This window comes from Zonotrichia albicollis, chromosome 20, assembly GCF_047830755.1.
Source record: "Zonotrichia albicollis isolate bZonAlb1 chromosome 20, bZonAlb1.hap1, whole genome shotgun sequence".
NCBI classification, from domain to species: Eukaryota; Metazoa; Chordata; class Aves; order Passeriformes; family Passerellidae; genus Zonotrichia; species Zonotrichia albicollis.
In genome coordinates, this window is record NC_133838.1 from 11,063,432 (window position 1) to 11,075,981 (window position 12,550).

Sequence of the window (12,550 nt, forward strand, 5' to 3'; positions counted from 1 at the left end):
GCTGGAAATGCTGCCAGGAGCGTGGAGCCTTTTCAGGGAGCACAGAGGCTGTGGCCAGCCAGCCATTGGGAATTCCTTGGGGCTGAAGGAAGGAATGTTTCTACCCTGGAGGGTCCCAGAAACAAGCAGGATTCTCTCAGGTCTCCCCAGTGCCACAATTTGGGTTTAAATGCTGCCAACTCAGAGCAGAGTCATTCCCATCATGGCATTTTTGCATTTTTTTATCCAGGATCTAAATATCCACAGAGACCTGGGTACCACAGGCTTTTCTAGCTCCTCTTATCCCACATCTCTGCAATATCAGAGCAATCAGAGTTGATGAGGAAGCCTGGGAATTCCCTGGATGCTGACACCAGACCTCTCCCAGGATTTTGCTGCTGGCCCAGCTCTGCTCCTGTTTCCCACTTTTTACTGCACACACAAAGGTTTGCAGCTTCATTGCTCCACACATTCCTGCTTTTAACTGAATTATACTCGATCCCGGCCCTAATTCAGCCTCTGGGCACTTCATAAAACCAGCAAGAGTTTGTTTAGCAATGAACATCCAAAGGGAGAGGATGGATCCAGGAGCAGCAACGTGCGTGGCACTGCAAGCACATCTCTCTGGGAGGAATCTCCCTTTCCCACAAGCAGAATCCCAGCAGGAAACAGCATTTGGAAGAGGATGGCTCAACCTTGGCTGCCTCTCACAGCACCATCCCTGCTGAGAGCCTGACACCAGGGTGAGAAAGCTCCCCATGCCAATGAAATCCCTCCCACGCCGAGCACAGCAATCAATAAAGCTCTCACGCCATCCCCAGCCAGGCAGGGATCTCCCCGGCCTCTGGGATGGAGGGAGAGGCTGCAGTGGGCTGGATTGTTGTTTCCAAACTGCTGAGAGACCTTGTGCTGCTCACCCTGGGTGATCCCAGCTCCTCGGGGAGCACATCCAGCTCAGGCAGCACCTGGAGGCAGATCGGAGCCTTTGCTGTGCTCGCATTCCCCACACATGAGGCTGGGGGCTGCTGGAGGCTGGCTTGAAGTGGCTTCAGAATCCAGCCAGGGGGGTTTGGCACCTTTTTGGGCAGCTGTGAAGGGGCTCCTCAAACTGGAGCTTGTCCTGGTTCCAAGGGCTGGCAGAAGGAGGTTTTACCTGAGCTGTGTCACCTCTGCTCTCCAGCTGACAGAAATAAACCTGACCTGAGCTGCTCCACGGGCTGGCACCTCCCAGTGAGGCTGTTTGCAAGTCACAGGGGCTGTGGCCTATTTTGGGGTCTCCCATCATCACCCCACTGCTCTCTGAGCCCTCAGCAGTGCCCTGAGCCCAGCCCAGCTCCTCTCTCTTCATTAATGAGGAGGGGACAAAATTAAATCCTATCCCTGACTTTCCAGCCATCCTGAGTTTCCTCAGGGACCCTGTGGAGCAGGGGGAGAGGTGGGAGGGCATCACCCACCCAGGTGGGATTTGGGGTGGCCCAGGAGCATTGGTGTGAAGGTCATTTCTCAGCCACCTCATCCTCCTGCTCCTGCTTCCCCTCCTCACTCACCTTGGCATCACCTTGGCAAAAACTGATCCTGCCTGGCCAAAATCTCTGAATTCAGAGCAGGGCCTGTGCTCAGTGCCACCCACCAGCCCTTGGCCTGGTATTGCCAGGGGGGAATTTGCTCCAGTCCCTCCTGGGAGTGGCAGCTTTAATCTCTCATGACAGGAATTGTTTTAAACCCACTCACACAAGCTCTGGGTGCAAAGGGGACAAACCCTGGAGCCTCCATCCCTGCCTGGGAATGATTTCCTCCCCATGGGCTTTTCCAATGACTCTGAGCTTGTGTGCCTCGGTGGCCTTGTGGGGGCTGGGGACACGGAGCTGGCACGGTGGTGACGCTGCCACTGCCTCTGTGTGACCTTGGGAAAATCACTCAGTGCCCTCATCCCTGGGAAACAGGGACAGCACAAACCCTCGGCCTCACCTGGGTGCAGGGACAGCCTGTCAGGAGCCCTGGCACGGGTGGCACAGTGAGGGGTGCATGGCAGCACCCCAAAGGGACACAGCTCACTGTCAGCTCCTGGGGACGTGGCACTGACAGGAGAATGAAGCGTTTTGGGCACAGACACAACTCCCTGTTTACTCTGGGATGCAAAGTGAGGTGATCCGAGGATAAGGAAGAGCGGGGAAGTGGCCTCGTTTACAGAAACCCCGAGTGCTGTCACAACTGCAGACGCCTCCATTGTGTTTTGTGGTGTTTTCCTCATCCCTCCCTCCCTCTGGCAATTTTCATTAATCTCCCCAGGTCTGGCAGATGTGAAACAGCAACTTCAGGAGTCAATGCCTGGCCAAGGACGGGTGGCAGAGCTGAAGGCACCCAGGGCTTGCTGTAACCCCAAATGGAACTCCAGCATCTTCCAGGGATGGCTGGAGAGAAGGAATTTCCACTCCCTGGAGCTCTGCATCCCTAATAATCACCCCCAGCCTCCTGGAATGCAAGATATCCTGGCAAGCAGCAGGCTGCAAATCAAAGCAGCTGTTCCAGCAACATCTTAGAGCCAGGCAGGCAGACAGCCCTCAGCTGCTTGGGGCTGGGGAGCTCCCCCAGCACTGCCCCCTTCACACCCACACAGGGGCTCCTGGGGCCAGCCAAGGCAGGAATGGACTTGGGTCCATCCTGGTAGCTCCAAAATTAGCTCCAGCTCAAGGGAGCACTGCTTTCAGCAAGGATTCCCACTCCAGGTGAGCTGCTCAGCTTGGAGGGGCCTGGGATGTGCAGTGCCCGTGGAGAGGTGGTTCCTTTGAGACCACCATGGTTCCTCTGGGACCACCAGGGTTCCTTTGGGACCACCGTGGTTCCTCTGGGATCACTGTGGTTCCTCTGGGACCACCAGGGTTCCTCTGTGACCACCATGGTTCCTCTGTGACCACTGGCGTTCCTCTGTGACCACCACGGTTCCTCTGGGATCACTGTGGTTCCTTTGAGACCACCATGGTTCCTCTGGGACCACCAGGATTCCTCTGTGACCACCATGGTTTCTCTGGGACCACTGTGGTTCCTTTGAGACCACCGTGGTTCCTCTGAGACCACCATGGTTCCTCTGGGACCACCAGGGTTCCTTTGGGACCACTGTGGTTCCTCTGTGACCACCATGGTTTCTCTGGGGCCACCATGGTTCCTCTGTGACCACCAGGGTTCCTCTGGGATCACCGTGGTTCCTCTGGGATCACTGTGGTTCCTTTGAGACCACCGTGGTTCCTCTGGGACCACTGGGGTTCCTCTGTGACCACCATGGTTTCTCTGGGGCCACCAGGATTCCTCTGTGACCACCATGGTTCCTCTGGGATCACTGTGGTTCCTTTGAGACCACCGTGGTTCCTCTGTGACCACCATGGTTTCTCTGGGGCCACCAGGGTTCCTTTGGGACCACCAGGGTTCCTCTGGGGCCACCAGGGTTCTTCTGGGATCACTGTGGTTCCTCTGTGACCACCGTGGTTCCTCTGGGGCCACTGGGGTTCTTTTGGGGCCACCAGGGTTCCTTTGGGACCACGGTGCTTCCCCATCATTCTCGGAGCTCCCAGCAGAGCCCAGCTGGGCCCTGGACAGCCGGGAAGGGACACGGGCACAGCAGACCCGGCTTTGCCCCCTCCACTCCGGCTCAGCCCCGTGACACCAACCGGGGCCGCCGCTCAGGTGCCCCAAAGCTCCCCCTGCCCCTCTCCCTCCTGGTTTCCCTCTCGCCCTTCCCACCCCTCCGTCCCCGGGGATGCTGCGAGCTCCCGGAGCTACCCGAGCCCGGTACCGGGGGCTGCGTGTCCCGAATCGCCGCCTCTCCCGCCCCCCAATTCCCGCCAAAGTCCCCCCAAACTCCGGCCCCTCTGCGCAGCCCTGCCCGCTCCCTCCGCTGCCCCCGGCACCGAACCCGCCCCGCACAGCCCCGGAGCCGCTCCCGGGCCCGGCCGCCCGTACCTGCCTCCACCGGGCGCAGACCGGCGTAGCTGAAGCAGAGCAGGAGCGCGGCGCCGGTGCAGCCGAGGAAAGGCTCCATCCCCCGCGGCCGCTCGGGGCCGGGCCGAGCCGCTCCGGGCCGGGCCGGGCCGGGCCCCGCCGGCGGCGCGTCCTGCGGGCGCGGCGGAGCCGTTCAGCACCGCGGAGAGCGCCGGGGCCGCCGGTACCGCCGGTGCCGCCCGGTGCGGCTCCGCTCCGCCCGGCTCGCCGCGGCTTGGCTCGGTTCGGCACGGCACGGCACGGCACGGTACGGTACGGCTGGGCTCGACCGGGAGGCGGCCCCGCCGAGCTCCGGCTCCGCCCGCTGCAGCGCCGGGCAGCCCCGCTCCGGTCCCTCCCCCGGCCCCGGGGGCGGCGGGACGGGGGCGCCTCGGGCCCCCCGCTCCGTGCCTCAGTTTCCCCGGCCCGCCCCCGCTGGGATCTCGGCACTGCCGTCCCGGGGGTGCTCGGACACCGCGGGTCCCATCCCGGCCGGGAGCAGCGGTGGGGACGTGTCACCCCCGGGTGTCACACAGCCCTGCGGGACAGTGCCACCCCCGGGTGTCACACAGCCCTATGGGGACGTGTCACCCCCGGGTGTCACACAGCCCTCTGGGGACGTGTCACCATCGGGGTGTCACACAGCCCTGTGGGGACATGTCACCCCTGGGTGTCACACAGTCCTATGGGGACGTGTCACCCCTGGGGTGCCACACAGCCCTGCTGGGCAGCGGGCGCTGGATCCCGAGGGAAGAGGATCCAATTAGCCATGCCTCCAGGGTAATTAACGGCACCCTCTGATTGATGCTGCCTGGCGATGGGGACAGAATCCAAGTCCCAAATCCTGTGACGCTGGAGGGGGACCCTGCTGTGACCTCCTGACCAGCAATGGGGTGTCCTGGCCCTGGGTGGCTCTGGGCACAGGTGGCACCTTCCAGCACCCAGGGACAGTGGGGAGTGACAGGGATTCAGGTGAGGTGTGCTGGCTGTGTGTCCCTCCCTGTCTGTCTGTCTGTCTGTCTGTCCCAGGTGTCCATCTGCCACCTGCCCAGGTGTGCTGGAGCCTCCCAGGAGCATCACTGGGGTCCCACATTTATGGCAATCCTGGTACCTAAATTTGGTTGATGTCCTGATAGTTTTTCCCTGCTCTGGATGGAGATGGGGGTGAATCAGGTGTGGGGGGCTCTGGCTGCCCCTGCCATCCTCCTCTTGCCACCCTGCCCTTGCCACCCTGCCCTTGCCACCCTGTCCTTGCCACCCTGCCTTTGCCACCCTGCCCTTGCCATGCACAGGCACAGTGAGAGCCCCCCCAGGTGAGGAGTCCCCAAAGATCCTTCCTGGACAAGGAAGAGCCAAAATCCTCTGCCAGAGCCAGGGGACAGCCAGGGGACAGCCCTGTCCTGCCAAAGCCGTGCCACTCCAGCTCTTTGCCCAGCCTGGGTGATGACAATCCCAGCCCACAGTCCCTGCTGCATCCAGGGAAATGCCTGTGGTGCCTCCCTTTCATCTCCTGCCTGGCAGCAGATTAAAATTTCATCAATTCAGCGCTGGAGAAGGTGCAGGGGAGGAGCAGGAGCACCAGGAATGGACAGGGGGTGTTCAACACCTCACTGGAGCTGCCTGAACTGAGATTGGGGGACCCCAAATCCAGGCTGGGCTGGAAGGGGCAGGATTTGGGCACAATGCAGGGATATTTGGGCTGGAAGGGGCAGGATTTGGGGACAATGCAGGGATAGCTGGAAGGAGCAGGATTTGGGCACAATACAGAGAAAGCTGAGTTGAAAGGAGCAGGATTTGGGCACTGCCATGCAGGGATAGCTGGGCTGGAAGGAGCAGGATTTGGGCACAATGCAGGGATATTTGGGCTGGAAGGAGCAGGATTTGGGGACAATGCAGGGATAGCTGGAAGGAGCAGGATTTGGGCACAATGCCGGGATAGCTGGAAGGAGCAGGATTTGGGCACAATGCAGAGATAACTGGAAGGAGCAGGATTTGGGGACAATGCAGGGATAACTGGGCTGGAAGGAGCAGGATTTGGGCACTGCCATGCAGGGATAGCTGGGCTGGAAGGAGCAGGATTTGGGCACAATGCAGGGATAACTGGAAGGAGCAGGATTTGGGCACAGTCATGCAGGGATATTTGGGCTGGAAGGGGCAAGATTTGGGCACAATGCAGGGATAACTGGAAGGAGCAGGATTTGGGGACAATGCAGGGATAGCCGGAAGGAGCAGGATTTGGGGACAATGCAGGGATATTTGGGCTGGAAGGAGCAGGATTTGGGCACAGCCATGCAGGGAGTGGCTCCAGGCCCGGCTGCTGCTTCCCCTGGGCCTGCCTTCCCCAGCACACGAGGCTGAGCAGGAGACACTGCCGGGCTCAGGCTCCTGTGGTGCCTCCCACGTGGGCTGCACGCCTGGAGCAGCACCACAAACCCCCAAATTCTGGTACCAGAGATGCCAGAACAGCTCCAGGAAGGCAAAGCTGAGGTCCCAGCAGGATGTGCCTCCATGCCAGCAGCAGCAGCAGCAGCAGCTTCTCTGCCTTTGCAGAGGGAATTCCAAATCCTCCAGCAGCGGGATACAGGGATTGGCACACAAACCAAGGATTCCCTGCCTGCCTGGACCCCATCCTGAACCAAGGCTGAGCCCCACACATGGGACAGGCGGTGTTTTGCCCCAGAGGCTCCTGGCAGATGTGACAAGGCTGGTCCCTGTCATGCCACTGCCTCCCGGACTCCCCCAGGAGGGTTTTGGATGTGCCCTGGTATTTTTCCAGAGCCTGAACACCGTAACACCACAATCCCTTGGCTTTTTCCTTTCTCCCTTTCCAAATAAAGGAGGAGCATCGCTCTTTTCCTTTCCCCTTTCCAAATAAAGGAGAAACATCGCTCTATTCCATGCCCACGACATCTGCCACGCCCAGCAGGTGCCCTGGGATGTCACCACCACGCTGATGTCCCCTCTGGGGGCTCAGATCCCGGGTTTCCTGGCACAACCCACGCTCTGCTTGTCCTTTCCCTGTCCCCTCTCCCTTCCCACCACCTGCCAGAGCTTTTTGGGGTGTCCTGGTCGCTCTGGGCTCCCTCTGAGCCTCCCGCTCCTCCCCAGCCCATCACTATTCAAGTCACACCGCGCCCGTCACGCGTCCCCCCGGCTGCCAATTAAGCCGCAGCTCTAATTACGCACTCGGGCTCCGCAGCCGCTCCAGACGGACACCTGGGAGCCGCCAGCTGTCCCACCCCTCACAGCCAGCCCTGCTCACCGCTCTGGGCTCTGCTGGGGCCGAGCACCGAGCCCGCAGCGCGGTGACACCAAAAAAACTGTCCCTAAATGGATGTGGGACCATTGGGAGGGGAAATGGGGGTGGGTGTCCCCCAAAAGGGACAGTCCCAGCTCTGGGGGGATGTGGGGCACAGAGGGGTGTACAGGGAGGGGCAGGGGGTTCAGAGGATGCAGGGAGTGCAGGAGGTGCAGGGGGTACAGAGGGTACAGGAGGTTCTGGGGGTGCAAGGAGTGAGGGGTGCAGGGGTACAGAGGGTGCAAGGAGTGAGGGGTACAGGGGGTGAAGGGGGTTCTGGGGTTCAGGGGTTTCAGGGGGTGCAGAAAGTGCGGGATGCAGAGGGTTCAGGATGTACAGGGGGTACAGAGGGCACAGGGGGTTCAGGGGGTGCAGGAGATGCAGGGAATGAGGGGTACAGGGGGTTCTGGGGGTTCAGGGGATGCAGAAAGTACCGGATACAGGAGGTTCAAGAGGTACAGGGGTTCTGGGGGTTCAGAAGGTGCAGAGGGTGTGGGGAGTGCTGGATACAGGGGTTTCTGGGGGTTCTGGGGATGCAGAAAGTGCGGGATACAGGGGGTTCAGGAGGTGCAGGGGGCTCATGGCATTCAGGGGGTTCAGGAGGTGTGGGGGGTATCGAGGGTACAGGGGGTTCAGAGAGTTCAGGAGGTTCAGGAGGTGCAGAAACTGCGGGGTTCATGAGGTACAGGGGGTTCAGGAGGTGCCGGGGGTTCAGGGGCTACAGGAGATTCAGGGGGTTCAGGAGATGCAGGACACAGAGGGTTCAGGGGCTACAGGAGATTCAGGGGGTTCAGGAGATGCAGGACACAGAGGGTTCAGGGGCTACAGGAGATTCAGGGGGTTCAGGAGCTGCAGGATACAGAGGGTTCAGGAAGTACAGGTGGTACAGGGGCTACAGGAGATTCAGGGGGCTCAGGAGGTACAGGGGTTTTAGGGGTTTCAGGGGTTTCAGGGGCTACAGGAGATTCAGGAGGTTCAGGAGATGCAGGACACAGAGTGTTCAGGGGGTACAGGAGATTCAGGGGGTTCAGGAGGTACAGGGGTTTCAGGGGTTTCAGGGGTTTCAGGGGGCTCAGGGGGTTCAGGAGGTGCGGGCAATGCTGGCAGCCCCCTTATCCCAGCCCTGCCGAACGCCGCTGCTGCCATCTGCCGACACCGCCCCGGCTGCGGCCCCGCGGAGCGCAGGGAGGGGATGGGGGAGCACAGCCGGGACCCCCCGACATCCCCCGGCACCCCCGGACAGGACCCGCACCCCCTCCGGGCCCGCTGCGCCCCGCGGGTTCTGCTGCAGGGGATGGGGACAGCCGGGCTGGCCTGGAGGGGACAGGAGGGGACAGGAGGGGACAGGAGGGGACAGGACAGGGGTGGCCCCGCTCGGAGCCCTCCGGCTTGGGGACCCCCGGCCCCGCTGTCTCGGCTGCCGCTGCCCCGCGTGTCCCTCGGTCACCCCATAGAAAGGGCCGAGAAGCCACGAGAGGGAGCCCTGGGGACAGCGGTGGCACCGGTGGTGGCACTGGTGGTGGCGCTGGTGGCGCTGCTGATGGCGTTTAACCCCTGCGTTCCTTTTGGCAGGGGGGACAAGGGACAAGTCTGGGTGCAGCCCCCTCCCAGTGTCACCCGTTCCTGCCCTTCCCGGGGTGGCAGTGCCACCTCAGTGCCCAGGGTGGGACACGCAGGGACGAGCTGCAGCCCCGGGCATGGCCTGACCCCCCAGCAGGGCCCAAACTGGGGGAGCTGGGGCAGAGCTCGGGGACAGGACTGTGCCAGGAGTGCCCAAAGCACCGGGGTGGCACCGCTGAGGGCACACCAGGTGCCACACGGGGTATCCAGGAGCACAGACCTTGGCTGGCAGGGAGAGGTGAGCGGGATGTGCTGCAGGGTGGCACCTTGGGGACACGGGGACACAGGGACATGGGGATATGGGGACAGAGGGACATGGGGACACAGGGACACGGGGATATGGGGACACAGGGATATGGGGATATGGGGATATGGGGACACAGGGACACGGGGACACAGGAACACGGGGACAGAAGGACATGGGGATATGGGGATATGGGGACATGGGGACACAGGGACACGGGGACAGAAGGACATGGGGATATGGGGACATGGGGACATGGGGACACAGGGACAGAGATATGGGGATATGGGGACATGGGGACACAGGGACACGGGGACAGAAGGACATGGGGACATGGGGACACAGGGACATGGGGACACAGGGACATGGGGACATGGGGACACAGGGACACCGGGACACAGGGACACGGGGATATGGGGACACAGGGACATGGGACTTGGGGACATGGAGGTATGGGGGTCACGGGGATGTGGGGACGTGGGGACAGAGGGACAGGGGGACATGGGGGATATATGGACATGGGGACACAGGGATACAAGGGGATATGGGGACAGAGGGACACAGGGACACAGGGGACATGGGGACAGAGGGACAGGGGGATATGGGGACACAGGGACGCAAGGGGACATGGGGATACAAGGACATGGGGATATGGGGGACACTTGGGACATGGGTACATGGGACATGGGGATATGGAGGTATGGGGGACATGGGGACATGTGAATATGGGGGACACAAGGACACTGGGACACGGGGACATGAGAGACACGAGGGACACGGGGGACATGGGGATATGGGGATACAGAGGACACGGGGAAATGGGGACACAGGGACATGGGGGACACAAGGACACAGGATGGAGCCGCCCCGTTATGAAATGTTATGAAACATCAAGGTTTAACGAGAGAGTGGCTCCTGATCCCGATGAGATGGGGCATCACAAAGGGCTTTGTATTCCAGGAAGCCTATTAGAGGTTTAAATTATACAAATGGGCTTTTTCCCAAAGATCCTCATTATCTCCGTATTTGCCTTTAATCCCCGGCTCTTCCCGCAGCCCCTGCCCCACCCTGGCCCGCTTACCTTGGCCGTGTGTCACAGGGACAGGGACAGGGACACGCTCTGGGGACAGGGACAGGCTCTGGGGACAGCGTGGGCCCACGGGGAGGGGTCTGTGGGGTATTTGGGAACCCCTGGTTGTGCTCACTGGTACAACGAGGGGCTGAGCCCCTCCTGCTTTTCCCCGTCCCAGTTTGTCCCAGTATCCCAGAAGGTTTTAGGGATGGTGTCTGTTATGTGCTGAGCAAAAACCAAACCTCCCTGGACACACCCACGGCCATCCTGGGTACACCTGCAATCCTTCAGTGCCACCCTGGCTGTGTGGGCACCCACCAGGACTCTCCTGTGGGCACTGAGGCGTGATGAGGGCTGTGAGGCTGATGCTGGACCCCAAATCCCTGAGCTCTGAGCATCACCGAGCCCCATCAGCTTGGGGACAACAGCCAGGGCCAGGCCGAGGCCACCACAAACACACAGAGGGGTGTGGGAGCTCTGAACCCCATCCTGGGGCACAGGGACACCACAATGTCCCCTCTCGTGGTGTCCCCTTCATGGGGTGTCCCTTCCCGAGGTGCCCACAACATTTTGGGGTGCAGAGAGTGGGAACCAGGCAGGATGAGCTGCCCCCCGTGCCAGGGACCCCATAAATCACTGAGGGGGTTTGGTGTCCCTGCTGTGCCCCCCTCGTGGGCATTATCCTGCCTGTCCCTCCTGCAATCCCTTCCAGCTCGGGGATTATTTGGGTTTAGGGTCGGGCTGCAGTCGGAAATGGGATGCTTTCAGATCAGCCTGCGTCACTTGTGCCTCTGCCACTCGTGCCCAGGGGGATTAAAATAGATATGGAGATTATCAGAGGGGGGCTGGCACCCCCACACTGGGGCCACCACTGTCCCCCACCCTGCTGCCTGTGGGGGGCTCAGCTCCAGCCCCCCAGGATGGCACAAACTCTCCCTTTTCCTCACCTTTCTGCCTGTATCCCATCCCACCCCATCCCCAAATCTCCTTCTACAACAGGAGAGGTGAAATCACCACTGCAGCACCTCCCCTGCCCAATTCCTGTGTTCCCAGCCTGATCCCATTCCCAAAATGCTGCACTGGGCTGGATCCCAGTGCCCAAACCCCAAACCTGGAGCTCAAGGCTGGATCCCAGTGCCCAAACCCCAAACCTGGAGCTCAGGGCTGGATCTCAGTGCCCAAACCCCAAACCTGGAGCTCAGGGATGGATCCCAGTGCCCAAACCCCAAACCTGGAGCTCAGAGAGAGTTCCCCATGGGGCCCTGCCTTTAATCCCCGATGCATTTTTGGTTGTGTAATTCCAAGGAGAGTGGCTCCTGCTCCCATCTGCCCCTGCCATCTGCTGCCCAGGGCTCTGCGGAGGAGGGAGCTGCTCCTGGAGCCCAGCTGGGCATGGCAGCTCCTCATGGGCAGCATCTGTGCCCGCTGCAGCCTTTCCCTGGCTCCCAAGGCCACTTGGCTCCTGCTGGGCTGGCTGGGGATGCTCTGCTGCCCTCGCCCGAGGCCTGGGGACAGCCACCACAAAATGTCCCTTTCTAGTCCCAAAATGTCCCTTTCTAGTCCCAAAAAGCCTGGCCTGGCACCTGCTGGGGCCAGTGGAGACAGCATGTCCCAGTGCTCCCAGTGCTCCCAGTCCAAGATTTCTCAGCATTCCCAGTGCCCAAAGACCTCCCAGTGCTCCCAGTGCTCCTTCCCAGTGTTCCCACTGCCTGAAGACTTCTCAGTTCTCTGAGTGTTCCCAGTGCTCTGAGCCTTCCCAATCCCCAAAAGTTTCCAGTTCTCCCAGTGTTCCCAGTGCCCCAAAACCTCCCAGTGCTCCCAGTGCCCAAAAACCTCCCAGTATTCCCAGTGTTCCGAGTGTTCCCAGTGCTCTGAGCCTTCCCAGTCCCCAAAACTTTCCAGTTCTCCCAGTGCTCCTAGTGCCCCAAAACCTCCCAGTGCTCCCAGTATTCCCAGTGCTCCCAGTGCCTGAAAACCTCCTGGTGTTCCCAATGCTGCCGGTGCCCAAAAACTGCCCGGTGTTCCCTATATTCCCAGTGTTCCCAGGGCTCCCAGTGTTCCCAGTGCCCAAAAACCGCCTAGTGTTCCTGGTATTCCCAGTATTCCCAGTGCTCCCAGTGCCCCAAAACCTCCCAGTGTTCCTGGTATTCCCAGTACTCCCAGTGCTCCCAGTGCCCGAAAACCACCCAGTGTTCCCAGTGCTCCCAGTGTTTACAGTGCCCAAAAACCGCCCAGTGTTCCCAATGTTCCCGGTGCTCCCAGTGCTCCCAGTGCCCAAAAACCGCCCAATGTTCCCAGTGCTCCCAGTGTTTACAGTGCCCAAAAACCGCCCAGTGTTCCCAATGTTCCCGGTGCTCCCAGTGCT

The 12,550-nt window shown here is 60.8% G+C and overlaps 1 protein-coding gene across 1 annotated transcript in view; it reads right to left on the reverse strand.

Annotated features, from left to right (window-relative positions):
* The window catches only part of FNDC5 (fibronectin type III domain containing 5), a 19,896-nt gene extending 15,738 nt beyond the window's left edge, over positions 1–4,158 (reverse strand). Inside the window, exon 1 of the mRNA XM_074555877.1 lies at positions 3,934–4,158. Within this exon, the coding sequence (XP_074411978.1) occupies positions 3,934–4,012 (79 nt within the window). The 5' untranslated portion in view covers positions 4,013–4,158. The remainder of the gene's footprint in view (positions 1–3,933) is intronic.
* Positions 4,159–12,550: the final 8,392 nt, after the last annotated feature.